Raw genomic sequence first — 17,225 nt, 5'->3', positions numbered from 1 at the left:
CAGTCAAATGCTTCATAACAGAAACAAAACTTTAGGCAGAACTTTGCGACTGAATTCAAATAATGATTTCCCCCCACAATATGAACTCAAGGTTTGCAGGGAGAATACAGAAACTTGTTGGCTAAGGCCACAGAAATGAGTTCTCTGGTGTTTTGGCTGCTGCTGCCAACCCTAGTCAATAATGTGTTAACAGTGGATGCACTGATCCAAATCCCATTATTCCCACCACCTATCAAGTAAAGAACCATTTATTCTGTTTCTGCTCTCCTTTTGGTTGTGTCGTAGGATCGAACAACTTGCGACTGGGAAACAACACCATGTTCTTCTTGAGAAAACGCATACCCATCTGAAAAAGCAAAGGAAGAAAAAATAAATCACTGGAGTCCAGCTCAAGGGCACAGCCTGTTTTTAGGAACAGTTTTAGGCATCACTAAAATTACATGACTGAGACTGCAACAATCTTCATTTCTGTGCTGCGCTTCTGACATTTACAGCTGTGCACTACATCACCCATGTGGCACAGAAAGGATGTCTGCTGCCAGCTCCGTCTTACTGCTCCCATCCCCAGGCCAGGTTAGTGTACACAGTCACCATTTCCCTCTGAGTTAACCCGGCTTAAGGCTACAGGTTGATCTGGACACCACGTGTACTCCCATAGTGGCAGAGCTTCTTTAAAGACTTAACAGACAGGCAGAGATTTGCATTTGGGCTCAACTCTGCTTGATATCAGCAGTTTCCCTGGAGGAACAGGGAAATGTCTACACCACAACTGGATCTGAGTCACACCTTCCTCTTAAATCCATTCAGGAAATTTTTTTTACAAGTTTCCAGGTGGCATCTGACAAATCACACCAAGAAACTCTCAGTTCTCTTGGCCAGTCATCCATATCTTGAATAGGGCAAACAAACATAATCTGGAGGTCTCTGTTTTGCACAAGGTAATCCTGCTAGCTAGCACAATCCCTTGGTCTCCCTAGAAATTACTCAGATGAAAATAACCATGTGTCTGATTTCTTTTAACATGTTGTGGACAAGGCAAGTGACATTTCTGACATCATCTGCAAAACACCACGTTACTGGTAAAACAGTCACAAAAGCTAACGGGTCAACATGGTGAAACACCAAGCAGTATTTAAAGCAGACATGACCCTACAGAAAGTTCTGAACAGAAAACTATAGCAAAGGACAACAGACTGTGACACCAAGGAAAGGTGATTTTCAGGTGTAAATGGGTAACCAGAAAGGAGAAGGGCAGATTAGCACAGTTACAAAAATGGAGAAATAGGAAAGTCACAAGCTATACAGAACCAGATAATGCTTTGTAGTAGGAAAGCAGGCAAGAGTTGGCAGATGTGAATACTGCCTGGGAGAACCCAAGAATTATACCATGGCTAACTCTCCGTGGGCAACTCTCCATCTCCCCCCAAGCAGCTCTGGAAGCAGGAGCTTGTGAATTCTGAAATCCTGCCCCAGATTCACCCCAGGCTGAAAGACACAGCATCAGGTAAAGGACAGATGTCCCAATTACTACCCAGAGATGTAGCAAATGTCTTTCAGGAGTCCTTCCTTAACAGGCTCAAGGCATATTCCCCCTCCTAGATCAGGTACCAAGGTGAGATAAGGCTGGAGCACAACACAGAGGGACCTTGTGACAGAAAGGCACATGGGGCTGAACACCCTCTTAAGGCAGGAGGCATGTGAGGCCCCTAAGCAGCTTGGTGCTGCAGACTGAACTTGCTCCCCATGGGCCTGAACGCAGCCTGCTTTGAAGCAGGTGACTGATGCTGGTAGCCAGGAGAAGCCCAGAAGGCCAGAAATGAACTGTATCCCCTGAGTGAGGCTTCTTAAACCTTTGCCTTGACAACCAAGTTGGGACCATGTGAGCCAAGCACAGATGCTCAAGCACTCCTAGATCTTTTCCTCTGGCTGATGCCTGCACAGGGAGGGTGGTCACCAACTCCTATACAGCTGTAAGCTGCTGGGAGGAGAGTCCCATAAGACTAGAATAACCACTGTTCAATTAATGTGGAGGGTCTTCTCCTGTCTCACAGAATGCAGGTAAATGTCAACTCTGAAGCCACAGAGACTTTGCTGTAGATTCAAGCTCTTACGGCAGAACGCACGCTCCCTTAGCAGGAGAGCATACTATCAGCAGGTTAGCTGACCTGAATCACAAGCACAGTAGGAAATCTTTGCCAGTAAATGAAGGGAATTCAAACAGAAATACATCATTCAGAACTAACTCCAGTCACATCTCCCTCTTGGAGTGATTGCAGGACAGCATGAGCTTTGATTTGATTATGTGACCGATCATCCCAGCATCCCATTCTATTTTCCCTGAGCAATTCCATGCCAATATACACAGAGCTACAGAAGTACAGGTTGTTTTTTCCTGCCTCTAGCTGAAGGTTCACAGAATAGGTTCACAAAATGCAAACAGTCTTTTGGAAAAAAGTATGCGTGCGCTGGATAATTGCAAAGGAAATATGATTTACAAAACAAGCTTTCATTTAAAAAAGGGTAGATTCACACTTAAATATGTCCAGTGGGTTCGTTCCATGCTAAGGGCCAGCATACTGTTAGCTTTTTTGGCTAAATTCTTAATGGAAAGTTAACTTCTCAAAGACCGCAAGCTTAAGCCCTGAAAGACTGAAGCCCATGCCCCATAACCCGGTCTGCATCAAGATGGCTTTGCTATATTTACTTATCCAGTAAGATCATTCAGCACAGCAGATCTTTAACTGCCGTAACTACTGCAAATCCAGCACTGACCACCTGAGTGCATGGAGCCCGTCAACCCCAGGTATCTTCCCTGCTTATTTCCAGTGCTAGCACAGGCCTATAGACAGCCAGGCAGCCCAAGCACTCTGCAAAGCCAATGCAAAATGCAATCAAAGAAATACGTTCACCACTCTCAGAATCACAGAATGGTTAAGGGTTGGACGGGGACCTCTGTAGATCACCTAGTCCAACCCCCTGCCAAAGCAGGTTCACCTAGAGCATGTTGCACAGGGTCGCATCCTGTTTTGAATATCTCCAGAGAAGGAGACTCCACAAGCTCCCTGGGCAGCCTGTTCCAGTGCTCTGCCACCCTCAAAGTAAAGAAGTTCCTCTTCATATTCAGATGGAACTTCCCATGTTTCAGCTTGTGCCCATTGCCCCTTGTCCTGTCACTGGGCACCACTGAAAAGAGTCAGTCCCCCTCCTCTTGACACCCACCCCTAAGGTATTTGTAAGTGTTGATAAGATTCCCTCTCAGTCTTCTCTTCTCCAAGCTGAACAGACCCAGCTCTCTCAGCCTCTCCTCATAAGAGAGATGCTCCAGTCCTCTGATCATCTTTGTAGCCCTTCGCTGGACTCTCTCCAGTAATTCCTTATCTTTCTTGAACTGGGGGGCCCAGAACTGGACACAGTACTCCAGATGTGGCCTCACCAGGGCCGTGTAGAGGGGCAGGATAACCTTCCCTTGACCTGTTGGCCACGCTCTTCCTAATGCACCCCAGGATACCATTGGCCTTTCTGGCCACAGGGGCACATTGCTGGCTCATGGTGAACTTGTTGTCCACCAGGACACCCAAGTCCTTCTCTGCAGAGCTGCTCTCCAGTAGATCAGCCCCCAACCTGTACCAGTGCATGGGGTTCTCACATCAGTAGAGAACACCTTAACATGGCAAAAAATTTCAGGCTAAGACAATCAATGGTTAAGCATACGAGGGGTCTCCTCACACCCTCATGTTCTTGGATCCATCCTGAAATACCAGCAATGAGGGTTTTGTGCGTATATCATGGGAAAGGCTGTGACCCCCGTACTTGCACACTGCCCTACTTAGTTGAAGCTCGACATTTGGCAGTGTATTTAGAACTTTTCCTGTTGATCTCTATACAGGAAGATGAGTTCATATTACATTTTTTTATTCACATTACAATTAAAATCGAGCTTCAAGCTGTTCAGGCAGCTGACTGTGCCTGGTGGAGTCAGAACGCTGTGAATGCTCGAGTCCCATCCACGCTCCCCAAGCAGCTCTACATCTCTGCTCTTTTCAGACCCCATCCAAAACCAATGAAAGTTTCCATCTGCCTGGTACTAGGGAACTTTGGGGAAGTTTGAACTTTTCCCCCAACCCCAGTTTTAAAACCACACCTGTAAGCCTGCCCTGGGAGCAAGACCCTCATTGGTCAGCTGTCCTGCAGCAGCCCAAGAACGAAGCACATTTCTTTGGGGCTTTCTGGGCACAACCCACTCACGCCCATCGCAGAAGGAAGGACCTTTGTACTCGGAGAATTTCTGTTAATGGAGGAAAGGCACGCTTTTGAATATCTGTCAGTGGGTGTTTGTTAAGAAGAGATTCATGGTCTCATCAAATCTACGGTTTCACTCATACCAGATATTGTCAGGCAACCTACTGAATTTTAAAAGCATCCTGTGGGTTTTTTTTAAAGCCTTGATATTCTACTAGTAGATCAGAATCTCATCTCCAATTAGGTTTCTAATTTGACACACTCTTTTTCTGTTCACTGCATTGACTATTCTGGTCTGTGCAATGCTGGATTAGAGAAACCATCTCCATGCATGTGTCTTGAACACAGTTAACGCTGTGCAAGCTCAACAGCCCACTCACATGCAACTGCTTCCAAGACCAGGACCAGAAAGGGTCCAGAGAACTCTTTTTATTCCAGAAAATCTGCTCATGGAAGGACTGAGTACATTTTTTGCCACTTTAGGGATTTATTTCAGAGGCCTCCTCCCAACCAGCAAGAGGGCAGTTCTCACTGGAAGCCTGTCAGAAACCTTGCCTTCCGTTTCACCATTTCATACATGCAGTGGTATTATGGTTTAGTATAGAGTCCAAAGTATAAAATGCATTTCACTGTCATGTTGTTTGCTTTTAGAGAAAAATGCCTAGATTCAAATCCACTAAAATTAAGTTTTAGGGTTTAGGGGGATGGGAGGGGCTTTGTGGTTAAAAAAAAAAAACAAACAACTCTTTTAGGAAATGTTGCTTCTTAGATACCAACAATATTTCTGACGTAATAAAAATCAGCGTTAGGGTATCACTTGGCCAGCCAAATTCTCTCTCAGGCCAAACGTCTGGTTCTGCACAGTTTTTAAGGAGATTTGCTAAGACGTTGCGGTTCACATTTACCAATTAAACAGTAAATGCTAACTCAGCTTTGACTTCTCTGGCAATCCTCTTCCACTTATCCTGGGAAAGTGAGAGCTGCTTTAAATCTTGAACATTTTGACTAACGCTTACAGAAATAATTCATTTCTCTGCTGATAAACTATGCCTGTGTTTTCTGAAGGACCCATGAGGAATTCCTGATAAATAGTCCCATCTCTTTTGTCCCAGACACTAACCTACCAGTTTTTGCATGTAGAAAACAGAGCCAGATGCCACAACATCAATTCTAAATTAATTATTCCTATTTCTTTTTCTTAAGTTGATTTTAAAAGATTGCAACTCCACAGTCAACAAATATGTAGCTTGGAAAAAAATACAGAATGTATATTGTATTTCAAACACATGCAAGATAAGAGGAAAGGGAGTTTAAAAAGCATCTCAAGTAGCAACCTTGTTGTTTTTCAAATAAAAATGCACCAGCAGAAAAGTGAGAGGAAGAAGGTGACCGCTAGTGGAGAATAAATGGTGGAATTAGAGCCCTCCACATGAACACATGATTATTATTTATTATTTGCCAGCCCCCATACTGTGAAATGAACCTCAGATGACAGGTGCTTTTTCTCCATTGATTAATAAGGTGCAAACCATACACTCTGCATTCAGATTTACTCTATGCAATCACAGTCTGTCAAAGGAAGAGGGATTTTCTTTGCTAGCATAGGAAATCTGGGCCAAGTGCAGTAATCCTCATTCAGGCACGGCTCTCCACATTTCAGGGGGAATTCTGCCGGAGCAGTGCTTAACGAGAGTGGGATTCAGCTGTTTTTAAGAGCATGCTGAGATAAATGACAACTAACCACTGGCAGGGGGTACTCTGAATTACAGGAGGGATGGGACTTTCCTTAAAGACAGACAGGTCTAAGGGTACCTGAGCAAGTGAGGAGCATCACTCTTCCCATCCTGCTGGTGAAGGTCTGGGGGCACAGGTGACACAGGTCAGGCATGCGGGAAGAAAGGGGAGGCCAAGAACCATCTTTTGTATCTACTGAGCTTGTCTAAAGGAGATGCTACTTTCACAAAGTCACAGGCAAAAAAAGAACACATGAACTTGGATGGAGACTTGAAGAAAGCTCACCTGGAGAAAACCTCATTGTCAGCAAACATTATGAGAAGGAGAGCTTTTGGGAGTCATTATTGCTCCTTCCCTTGACTGTGAACCCCACAGCACACTGAAGGGTCCAAAGACGTGTCTGAAAGGAGCCTGGTGGCTCTTCCTGCTCATTCTTAAGAGGCTTTAGAAAGCAGATGGCAATGGGAAATCTCTAATTTCACCAGGCACATTCACCAGGAGCTACACCAAGCCCTGAGGCCAGCATCGTCACCACTGCCTACAAGATTCCACTAAGATGGTTTTATGTTAGCACACTGGCTTGACAACCATATAAAACTCTTCTACTAAAGTCTCATGACAATGCCATCCAACAAGAGCGTCACCATTTTTTTTTTTTAAGTTTTCATAAAGCTTACCAGAAGTTATACCGGTAGGAAGGAACCTCATGATCTTTGACAGTACAGTTAGGAGACAGACTTCTTTCATGCTTCTGACAGCTCTACATGATTCAGGAACACAAAACCAAAGCCAGAGCAAGAAAAACAGCCATGAAGGTCTTACACACTTTAAGGGCATACCCTTCCAGATGGACAGGGGCTACTCTCCAATGTAGTCACTCTGAGGCAGTTTCTGTACTGGGAGAAGGTGTTTAAGAGATTAATCCTGGCTGGCACTCCTGTACGGCACTGACATGGCACTGGCTGTGTGGCTCTGCCCTGCACTTTGGGGGCTGGATCCGCCAGAGCCTGGTGCTGTATGGAAGCACCCTAGCCATGCATCCTGCCTGAAGGTCTTGTGCTGTGCTAATGCTTTTGGAGGAGGGCTGGGTCACCAACAGAGATAAGGAAACACACAGAGTAAGTTTCTGCGCCTTTTGATACAGGGCTCTGCAGACTCACCTCAGTCATCTTTTTCCTCCCACCATACACCACTAGTAGTAGCCCTGAAACTCCCCATGAGATTTTTCTCCTTTCCATGTGATTGGAAGTAAAGCTATTTAGGCATTCTGTCCTCTCCAAAAATAAGGAAACAGTTGTCAAAAATAAGGTGACTCAAACCATGCAGTCACCTTATGCAGTGCTGCATCTTTACAATCCGTGCTAGGAAATATAAACCCATTTTCCTTCCTTGTTGGGACCAAGGCCCTTACTTAAGTCTTTGTCAGCTCTAACTAAACAAACTGTTTTCCTGCTTTATATGCAAGTGTCAGATTCTGAGTTGAAGTCACACAAGCAATTTTTGGAAGAAGTGGCCTTCACAGGCTGGGAACTTGGAGCCTGGTGGAAACATATGAACAGTTCAAGACTTCAAACAGAGTGTTTGTAGTGTGATTTAAGATATTGTCCCAGCGTGTCAAGGCTACTGCCCTATTCATCAACTCTTTGCTTTGAAGATTTCTAGCATTTAGTAAAGTCTTGTACAATTTAGGGTTGTAAAAACAGCACATATGTTCCCTGCATTTCACGTGGCCTTGTACGTATAGCAGCTATGCTACATTAGAAAATAACATTTGACAAGAGATGACAGAAGTTTTAAAGTCATGGATACATCATAAAAAAAGCATCTTTCAATTCTAACAGCTTCACAATTGAAATCTACATTCATGTGAAAAACAGACGGCTGATTGTAACCTGTCCTGACTGGCCCGACTCATTTAGCACTTAATCATTTGCATTTATAGGGAAGCTGGTTATCCAAATTAGCATTTATTTTGATATCTCATTTTTCCTTCCCAATAGCTATTCACCTACTAGCAACCTGATGATGTGTTCTACTGGATTAAAAGCATATAACAAGCCTGACTAGTCACCACTGGTGTATCTCCCTTCTGCACTGCGGTAAGTCTCTACAGCAGACTACTTTGACAGCAATTTATTTAAGCATTTTACAGATTTCTTCTGCCAATTATCGCCTTTGGAATCTCCTCAAAGAGTGTGTTTGCATGCCCAAAGCCATGCTGCTGTCAACATCCCTGACTCCTTGACACAAAGGATTAAATCCTGGCAGAAGCACATGGTCCATAGGGCTGCTCTGCGCATTGGCCTCTTTTCCCAGGAGCAATGGGATGGATCGATCGCTAAAGACCCTACATCCCTTGACAGTGACGGACTTGCGATGGCTCTATGAAGGACAAAGCCTAGCAGATCTGTCACTGTTCCACCCTTCTAGTCAAATTCCCCGTCAAAAATAGGAATACCTCAGGCATTTGGGTTCTCAAATCCCAGCCCTGCCTCCACGGCCTGAACCATAACAGTTCTTCGACAGAAGATGACACAGCCAGCAATAAGATTTGACTTCCCTGGGATTCTTAAACAGTCAGGGATGTCACTTCTCACTGCAATGGCAATACAAAACCCAAATCCTGAGCGCCTGCTCCTTGCCCTGTGTGCAGCAGTACTGCACACTGGGGGGCTATTTTCTTTAGTAAGATGAGCATATTTTGACCACCAGTTTAATCACAAGAGAAACTGCATTTTACCACTAGAAGGGGTTGACTGGACTCCCTGGTCCCTGGAGAGAACATGGTCCTTCAGTGTATCTGGCCTACAGAGCTGTTAGATTATTTTTAACGCTATGGAAGCCTTTCTAACACTGCCAAAAAACATCAGGTCCAGCAGATCAAGGCCTGTCACACGTTCCTCTAGGAAGATGAATAAATGGATGACCTCTACACCAACAAGAAATGCAATTTATTCCAAAGAGCAGCAGTAGCAAGATGTGATGTTGCATCTCTTCTCCCAGCAGAGTACAAAGAGGGAGAGCAGAGAGGCAGCTCTGCACACCATGGCTTTCCTCATCAGAAACACAGAGAATCCCTAAGTGGCATCCCTGAAACTTCACTGTATTCTCAGCTAACCACAGCTAATATGACTTTTCATAAAGAAACCATTTCTATTTAAGCCAGGCTCTATCACAACATTTATTTTATCCTGCAGAGTTTCTGATTTTACAGTATTCTTGAGACCATCAGGATTTTACATTCAGAGAATCAGCGTACTGGGATTTTGTCATTTGGGCCTGGTGATTGGATCCTAGGGAATTATCCACATTTGAGCTCCACTTGCCTAGGGTCAAATACACTAATTCCACTTCCAAATGTATGTGTCTTGCTTGGCAGCTCAGCCTCTGTGCTAGATTATCTCTACCTACAATTTAATTAAAAAATAATCACCCTTTGCTTCACTCATCTGGGACTGACTGCTGTGAAACACATATGCATACATGATCCGCTACTTACGTGATACACTTTGCTGCACAGAATGAGCCCGGAAAAGGCTCGGAGGAGTCTTCCTGCCGAGCCTTTTTAACAAATGATCACGTTCGTTCACGCTGAGAGAGAGAAAAAAAAATATACCAGTGAGTAACCAGATAATTTCAAGGTAAAAGTCAACTGCATTTCAAGTACTTGGGAGCTTTGACTTTGTCAGTATTTAAGATGGTTGTAGCATGAAAAAGAGTTTTCTCTTTCTTTAAACTGCACATTATCAAGACAACTCTCTAATACTGGAAACTCCTCCTTTCTAAGGCCACTTTATAATTTTACATCTAGTTAATCCATTCCTAATATTACCATCATTGTGATTTCTGAATGCCCGATGCCTATAAATTATTACAAACCATATCAGAAGTCTGACATCCAAGTGATATGGAACATTAAAAAGGAGATTTCTCTTCAGTATTATGTACATGAATCATGGCACCCACAAACCGTCTTAGAGAGAAGGAGCAGAGCATTGTGGCTTAGCACATGGTAAAAGGCTTCTATCACACCTGCAAAATGACCTGATGCAACAAAGGTGGGACCCATAGTTTCTGTCTTCTAAAGTAGAACATACTCATTTTCACCTCCCATACTGGAAAGAAAACTTTCTATCCAGTTTTTGATTAAAAACCCCTTTGGTTTACATAGTTCCTGTCAAAGGCCTGAAAAATTATTACTGAACTTACAGTAAGTGAAAATACAAACTTAAGGTGAAAAATACAGTATGCTTACAATAGGTTTAACATATGTATACAAATCGTTAGAAACATTCTCCACTCTGATTTTTATTAAAAACACAACTCATTTCATCAAGAACTTTATGCCCAGAATTAACAAACGATGGCTAAAATCCTGACCTTTCAAAGCACTTAAGTATGTATAAAAGTCTCACTAAGTTCGATGGGGTTTTAAAATAATGTAGGTGTCCATATCTCATTGCACTGGAGCCTCAAATAACTGTCATCTATCAGATCATTTTGAAAAATATATACCGTCTATTTTAGTTCAAAGTTCTTCTACGACTGGATTGTTTTTTTCCATCTCACCCTTATTCCTCACACTGAGATGGAGCCAGTGCATGGAAGGGGATCCGTTTCCTAGTGCAGCTCTTTGCAGTGTCTTTATCCCATTTGCACCACATTTACACTGTGTTTCCATTTTCACAGTCTGCTTGTTCTTCCACGTCTTTATTCACAAGCAGTAATTCCACGGGTTATGCTGCAAACACGGATACACATCTGAATGCCGACGTTGATATCTTTCTTGGCTTAGATTACAAATTCAGCTACATTTGGTATATGTCGTGGAAATCCCAGCAAGCACAGCTGCTGCTGTCAACAAGCTTACGACAGCTTTAAACAAACAACTCCCTTTCATTGAAGCAGTTCGCTAACTTCAAACAAGAAAGTAACCCACGAACCTCTGAGATGCCTATAATATGTAATCCAGCCATGCAGGCTTATATTCCACTTAATAGCCCATTAGGGTAATATCCAGGCTCACAGTGCTCTGTTCAGTGCATAATTTAGCTTCGCCAGGGGAGGTTCAGGTTGGACATTAGGAAGCATTTCTTCTCAGAAAGGGTCATTAGACATTGGAACGGGCTGCCCAGGGAAGTGGTGGAGTCACCATCTCCGGATGTGTTTAAGAAAAGACTGGACATGGCACTTTGCCATGGTCTAGTTGACATGGTGGTGTCAGGGCAATGGTTGGACTCGATGATCCCAGAGGTCTCTTCCAACCTGATTGATTCTGTGATTCTGTGATTCTAATGAGATGTTTACGAAAGAAAGGGAGGAATCCTTCTCTTTTTCCTGGTGCCTCTAAACTCAGACACCTGAACTAGAAACTCATACAGCCTATGGACCCCTCTTTAAAAATCTTTACAAACTAACAGTATTTTCAGACACTTCATCTCCTCCCCTCCTTCCCTTGGCACCATAGAGTCACACTTGCAACAGATACACCAGGTTGCTTTCCGTGCCTGCAGTCAGTAGTATTCCCTCAATATAAACTAGAATTTGATAACAGATTTGGAAGCAAAACTAGAGATGCCAACAGAGAGTGTCAAACAATCTCTAATAGCTCTTGGATCACGACATCTGCATGCGTTCAAAGAACAAAGGATCACAGGTTTCCACTAAAACCAAGGTTACAGCCTAGAAGATTCTAAAAATCTTGGAAGATCCAACCGGTTAAAAAAACCAAAGGCCAGTTAGCTGTAAGAAAATCAAGTACATACACAAAAGAAATCTCCAGCTGCTCAAAGCAGGCAGCAAAATAGAAAGCATGTACTACAAAGAATCATCAGGTAAGGGGATGCACAAAGCAAGACATGAGACTTCTCTAACCTTTAACAGGCTTACGAAGTTGACAGCCTGCAGAACCAACCATTACCAGTGCATGTGCTAACTAGCGATGCTGTATTGTGCAACCTCCCTCTGGCTGCAGAGGACTGCTGGGTAGCTTGTAAGTCCACTGACTGGTAAGCGTAGTGAAACACTGCATCTACTGCTGTCCTGTGAATGACACAAGTGCAATACTTGTTCCTTCCGAAGGTAAAGAACATACAGGGAGAGTCTTTCCCTTCTCAGAAGGAGAATCAGAGGATCGTTTTGGATAGACGTCTTAAAAAAGGAATCTTAAACCGATCGAAAATATTTGTTCTAAGGGACAAATAAGCAACATCTGCCACAAAATTCTTACACTGAGAATGGAATTATCCACAGCAGCAGAAGGCATGAGGAACAAATCCTTCATCTGCCTGTCTACCACACAGCAACAGGATGGTATCTGCTACGGGCCAATAATGGTTAACTCCTCAGGCTTCTACATGCAATGTGTGAAGGAAAGTGTGCTGTCAAGGGACTTCTGAACAGGAGTGACACGTTGCAGCTCTAAGGAAGCCAAAGCTCGACTGTCTTTGATATTGCTATTTATAGTCAACAATTTCAAAACTGAAGTCACATCTGATTTTCCCATTTGGGAAATTATATTGGATCCTATCTATGCAGAGCAAGAAACACTCATGGAAGAATTAGAGCATTTGTGGTTTAAGTACAAAGGATGATTAAACAGACTGCAACTCAAGAACAGTCAAGTACTATAAAATGAGCTCTTAATACATAGAGGTAAATGCAACACAGCTCTTCTGAAATGGATGAGTATTTGATTATTAACAGATATTAGATCTCCCAATACAAGCCCTAAAAGGAAAGAAAAGTGAAGTTAAGTGCGTTTCTTAACTAGACTACAGTGTTTGCACTGATATCAACTGACTCCCTGCTTTCATAAAAGGTTTTTCTCTGCTACCAACAAATAACAAAGTGAAGACTTCTCATTCTCCCTCACTTTGATGCAAAACTAATGATGACATCAGACTCGCAGGCACAAGCTTAGGCCTTGCTCACAGAAATATTGCTTGTAAATCAATCCCAAGTATTAGCCATGATTTTAAGTGTTAATTCTGCTTTCCAGTGACTCAGAGCCAGTGCCTCAGTCCTCCTTAGACCATGGGGTCTAAGGACAGCATCTTAAGATGCATTGAGGCAAAAGGATAAGAGATCACAAAATCATACTCCGAATATTGGATACAGTTGTGTTCATACTCAGAACTTCAAAAATGATGTCAGAATGGAAGAAATCACAAACCCAGACATCCTTATGGGAGTCAGTTATCTGGAAAGTGACAGTGAAATATGTTTAAGTTGGTTGGCTAGTGACCTCAGAAGGGGTAAGGGAGAGACACCATCTATCTGTAATTATATGAAGGACAAAGGACACAGACAAAATGCTTTGAACTAAACAAAACAAATAGCAGATTATAACAAAAACTATTAAAAATGTCCCAATTCTGAGGGTTACTATGAAAAAATGATTTTAAAAAGTCATTACTCAAGTAATCTAAAACCAGATTCAGTTGCCATCAACAATAAAGAATATCTTGGGCCAGGAGTACCTTTGCAGTGGCGTGCTAAGAGGGTCAAGATGATTTCTGTCTGCCTGGAAGTCTGTGCTAACAACATTACATGAATTCATTAAGTGAATGACAAATCAAAAGATAAACTAAAGGCAACATGTTATTTCATAACAGTATTTTCCATTCCATTAATAAAATGACTCTTCCATTTTCGTATTTGAATTGCTCTAAGGTGTTAACAGAGACCTTCATTTTATTTTTCTGTGTTCTCTTCTCATCCCTCAACAAAAGCAAACAGCCCTTAAATCTAGGCAACAAACATCTGGCTTTACACATTCAAATGAGGTGCATCAAAACAAACAGAATAATTCAAAGCTGACCACAAGGTCCCACTGGCTCATTTGCTCAAGTAATTAAAAAAAGATGAGCTTCACCACCAATTAACCTACTGAGCACTAATTAGCATTAATGAGGATTTGTGGGACTTGGTATAGCTTGACCCAGAATGTCCTCCTGAGTCCACTAATTGGCTGGTGGCAACAGCAGGACTCACAAAGAAGGGAAGGTTAAAGTGGATGCAGGTGTCTCTTAATATTGGATCTTCCCTGAGAAAAGAGACACATAGCTCAGTTAAAAATAATCATTCAGGGCCCCCCTTCTCTTACAAGAACTGAACTCTCAAGAAATGAGTTTGTGTTTTGCTATGATTTGCTACAGGAGATAGAGAGCACAGGCACACCAAATGGGCACAGCACTTAGTTGCCATTGGTTTTAACTCGCTGCCCTTCTGAATTATTCAGAATTCAGTCAGATACACACATACGAAATGATCTAGTTTTGTTTCTGCTTTTCCACTTCGTAGGAGGAAGAACTGAGCTACTAGTGAAGCCTTACCAGGGCTGCTAAAGATGACACAAATAAAACACAGAAGCACATATCCCAGCTGCTATCCCTCTGCCTTAAAACTATGCAAAGGACCCATGGCAGAGGCATGGCTCTTCGGTGCAAGATACCCAGCATCCATGGGTAAGCCCAGAGGGCAAGCAAGACATCTACATCCATGGGCAAGCCCAGAGGACAAGAAAGCATGCAGCTGTAGTTCCTGTCATCTGAATAGCTATGAACCCCTCGCCCCACTGCCTGCAGGTGCAGTGTCACTGTTCCTTCTGTCCTACAGTGCTGCCACAGCATTTCGCAACAGGTAAATCATTGTCCAGCTTGGTTTAAAACAGAAAACCCTCCAAAGCTTAGGCTGAAATTCTGCCCTTAACTCCACAGCCTCCCTCCCACACGTATGCATTTTCAAATGGAGCAGCAGACAAACCCTCGTTCAGCCTCTCTCTTTCCTCTGTCACACACTCTGTTAAACATTACGTTGCCTGAGAAGCCCTGGCTGGCCTGCATTCCTCTCCTGTTGGAACGTGTTGTCCTCGCACTGCGACAGCAGGGAGGGAGAGAGGGGAGAAGGAGTTTTTGCAAAATATCCAATGTGGCTAAACACAAGGTAAAAGATCAGGAAGTTTCTGTTCCTGTCAACCTCACCTGTGGATTAGATTTTGAGGAAAGAAGAGGACAATCTTTTCTCCCTTTTTAAACTTTAGAATAAAAACATAGTAATTGATTTTTTCCATACATTCCAAACAGTAACTTACACAGAAGCTTGCTGTTTCTTTGTTGACATGTTTCTGTCACCAAAAGTTACATCAACATAAAATATGAAGAGCAAGAAAAAAGGTCTGAAACAGACTTCTCCAGCTTTGATCAGTCATAATCACCAAACCATTTACAAGCACGTTGTTGATTTTCATTTCAGTCTCTTGGTTCTCAACTCCAATAAGTTTCTTCTAAAGAAGAACCAGAGGTTCGAGCACTATGACTTCTCCCCCCAGGGATGACCTGGCAGAGTGGACTCACGGATCCCTCTCTGGCTGCTAGGACACACCAAGTATTCCTGAGGGTTTATTCACAAGTTCCATCTCTCACCTTCCATGCAGCGTAACGCTGCTTAAAGGCTTATGGCATCAGTCATGGTCCCAGTGGACAAAGAGTGAATACCATAATCCAGGCAGACTCTGTGGCCACACCTTGGTAATGGGCCAGAGGAGACGTATCTTTCTTCCTCAGATACCCCTTGCTGGCTGAGTGTGCTCCCCCAGCGCAGCCGCAGGCCTCGGTTAAACTTTAGACTGAAGCGCATTACTTGAATTCACATAAGGGAGTTGTTAGAGTTATACAGCGGGCAGAGAGATGACAACTAACACAGACTTAGCATAAAGGAGAACGTAAAAACAACATTCTTACAGATCAGGAATTCAAAATTATAAGCATGCAAATCATCTCAAACGCAAGTCACACTAATGCTGAGGGTTCAGAAAAAGTCTGTATGCTCAAATACCCAGCACAACCCAGGGCCGTGGAAGAAAGGCCTGACTGGCTGAGTGAGCATCCTCTGGGCTTCGGAAACATTGCAGAGAGGAACCAGCCTCCTGCAGAATAGCTAACGTAGCAACTGTAGGCTTCTGCCGGCTTCTCTCTTTTGGTCCACAAAGCAGAGATGTTATTTTTGGTTATCTAGCATTGGCTTGCAGGAATGTTCTACTATGAGGTCAATCAGGGTAGGAGGTCTTTTCAATTTAAAAGGCAAACAGGCATTACTGATAATGAAGTGTAATCAAAGGAAATCTCCGGAACATTTCACAAGGAAGTGTCTGAGGCATATAAACAGTAAAACAAAATTCAGCATTTTCTTTGCAGAGTCAGCGTCTACACGCACTGCTCCTTAATCACTCATGATCCAGCTGAAATAAAGAGACATCAAATCCATGCTCCTTTTGCATTTTTCTGTAAATACTCAGAAAGCCATCAACAAAACCCCAGACCATGGCTAGAAGACCAAAGAGTCACCAGGCACAAACCACAGCGAAATGAAGACAGAAGCGCAGCCCGTGCCACTTGCAGGCTGAGAGGTGCAAGAAGTTACCTATCAGGGGTGACTCCTGCACCAAGACAATCATGTTTTAGGTAGTACCAAGTTCTTGCTGAGGGTTCAACAACAGCCAACTCTTCAGGGAAGCTGGAGACCTTATGCCCTGCCATAGTATAACATCTCCAGGCCTTGTTAATGCAGCAGCTCCCCTCCAGCTGCCTCCCAAGTACATGTCACAGCCACAGACAAGAAACTCCCTTTCCCTAGATAGGAGGCAACTATTTAAGGAACTTTCCCTCTTTAAGAGTTATATTTGACATTATCCAGCCAAATATTTGTCTGTTGAGCATCAAATGTATCTGGTTGTGTGGCCCTGCAAGACTGACTTGGAGCATACTTAAAGCAGCCACGTAGCGGTGAGCTCCCCAGGCCGGCAACATGCGGTACCAAGCTCAGCTCATAGACAGCTCCAAGCTGTTTATCCTGCCTGGATGTGAAAAAGTTGAGTGTCACACAACTTCAGCAGCAGCTCCATAGATGCCCTTTGTGGCTACTGATGGCTAAAGTGGTTCCTGCCCTTACCAGTGGGTCAGAGAACCTGACAGTGCTCCCCACACCATCCCAGTTCCTTCAGCTGGTTTATATCACACAGACCCACAACAGTTGATCTGATCCAACTGAGAGACAGCGCAAACATGGGCCAATATGACCACGGCTGGTAAGGACTGCTCTGATCTTAAGCCAGCCCTACAGCCACATTAACAAAACTCCATGGATCCATGACCCTTGCCAATGTCCTGGAGAAACACTGTTGTTACAGCTTGTACTTTGGCCTGGTAGTGTGCTACTTCACCGAACAGCAGCTTTCCTTTCCCATTACATCT

General features: G+C 43.4%; 1 protein-coding gene across 2 annotated transcripts in view; it reads right to left on the bottom strand.

Moving 5' to 3' along the window:
* Positions 1 to 248: 248 nt before the first annotated feature.
* Positions 249 to 17,225, bottom strand: part of ATP8A2 (ATPase phospholipid transporting 8A2) — a 316,393-nt gene continuing 299,416 nt past the window's right edge. For both annotated transcript variants that reach the window (XM_068422488.1, XM_068422495.1), the window contains 2 exons: positions 9,473 to 9,564; positions 249 to 346 (listed from right to left, as the gene is read on the bottom strand). In XM_068422488.1, coding sequence (XP_068278589.1) covers positions 249 to 346; positions 9,473 to 9,564 — 190 coding nt within the window. The remainder of the gene's footprint in view (positions 347 to 9,472; positions 9,565 to 17,225) is intronic.

This window comes from Nyctibius grandis, chromosome 2 (genome assembly GCF_013368605.1).
Source record: "Nyctibius grandis isolate bNycGra1 chromosome 2, bNycGra1.pri, whole genome shotgun sequence".
In the NCBI taxonomy this organism is placed as follows: domain Eukaryota; kingdom Metazoa; phylum Chordata; class Aves; order Nyctibiiformes; family Nyctibiidae; genus Nyctibius; species Nyctibius grandis.
This window is presented reverse-complemented; position numbering and strand designations above follow the sequence as displayed.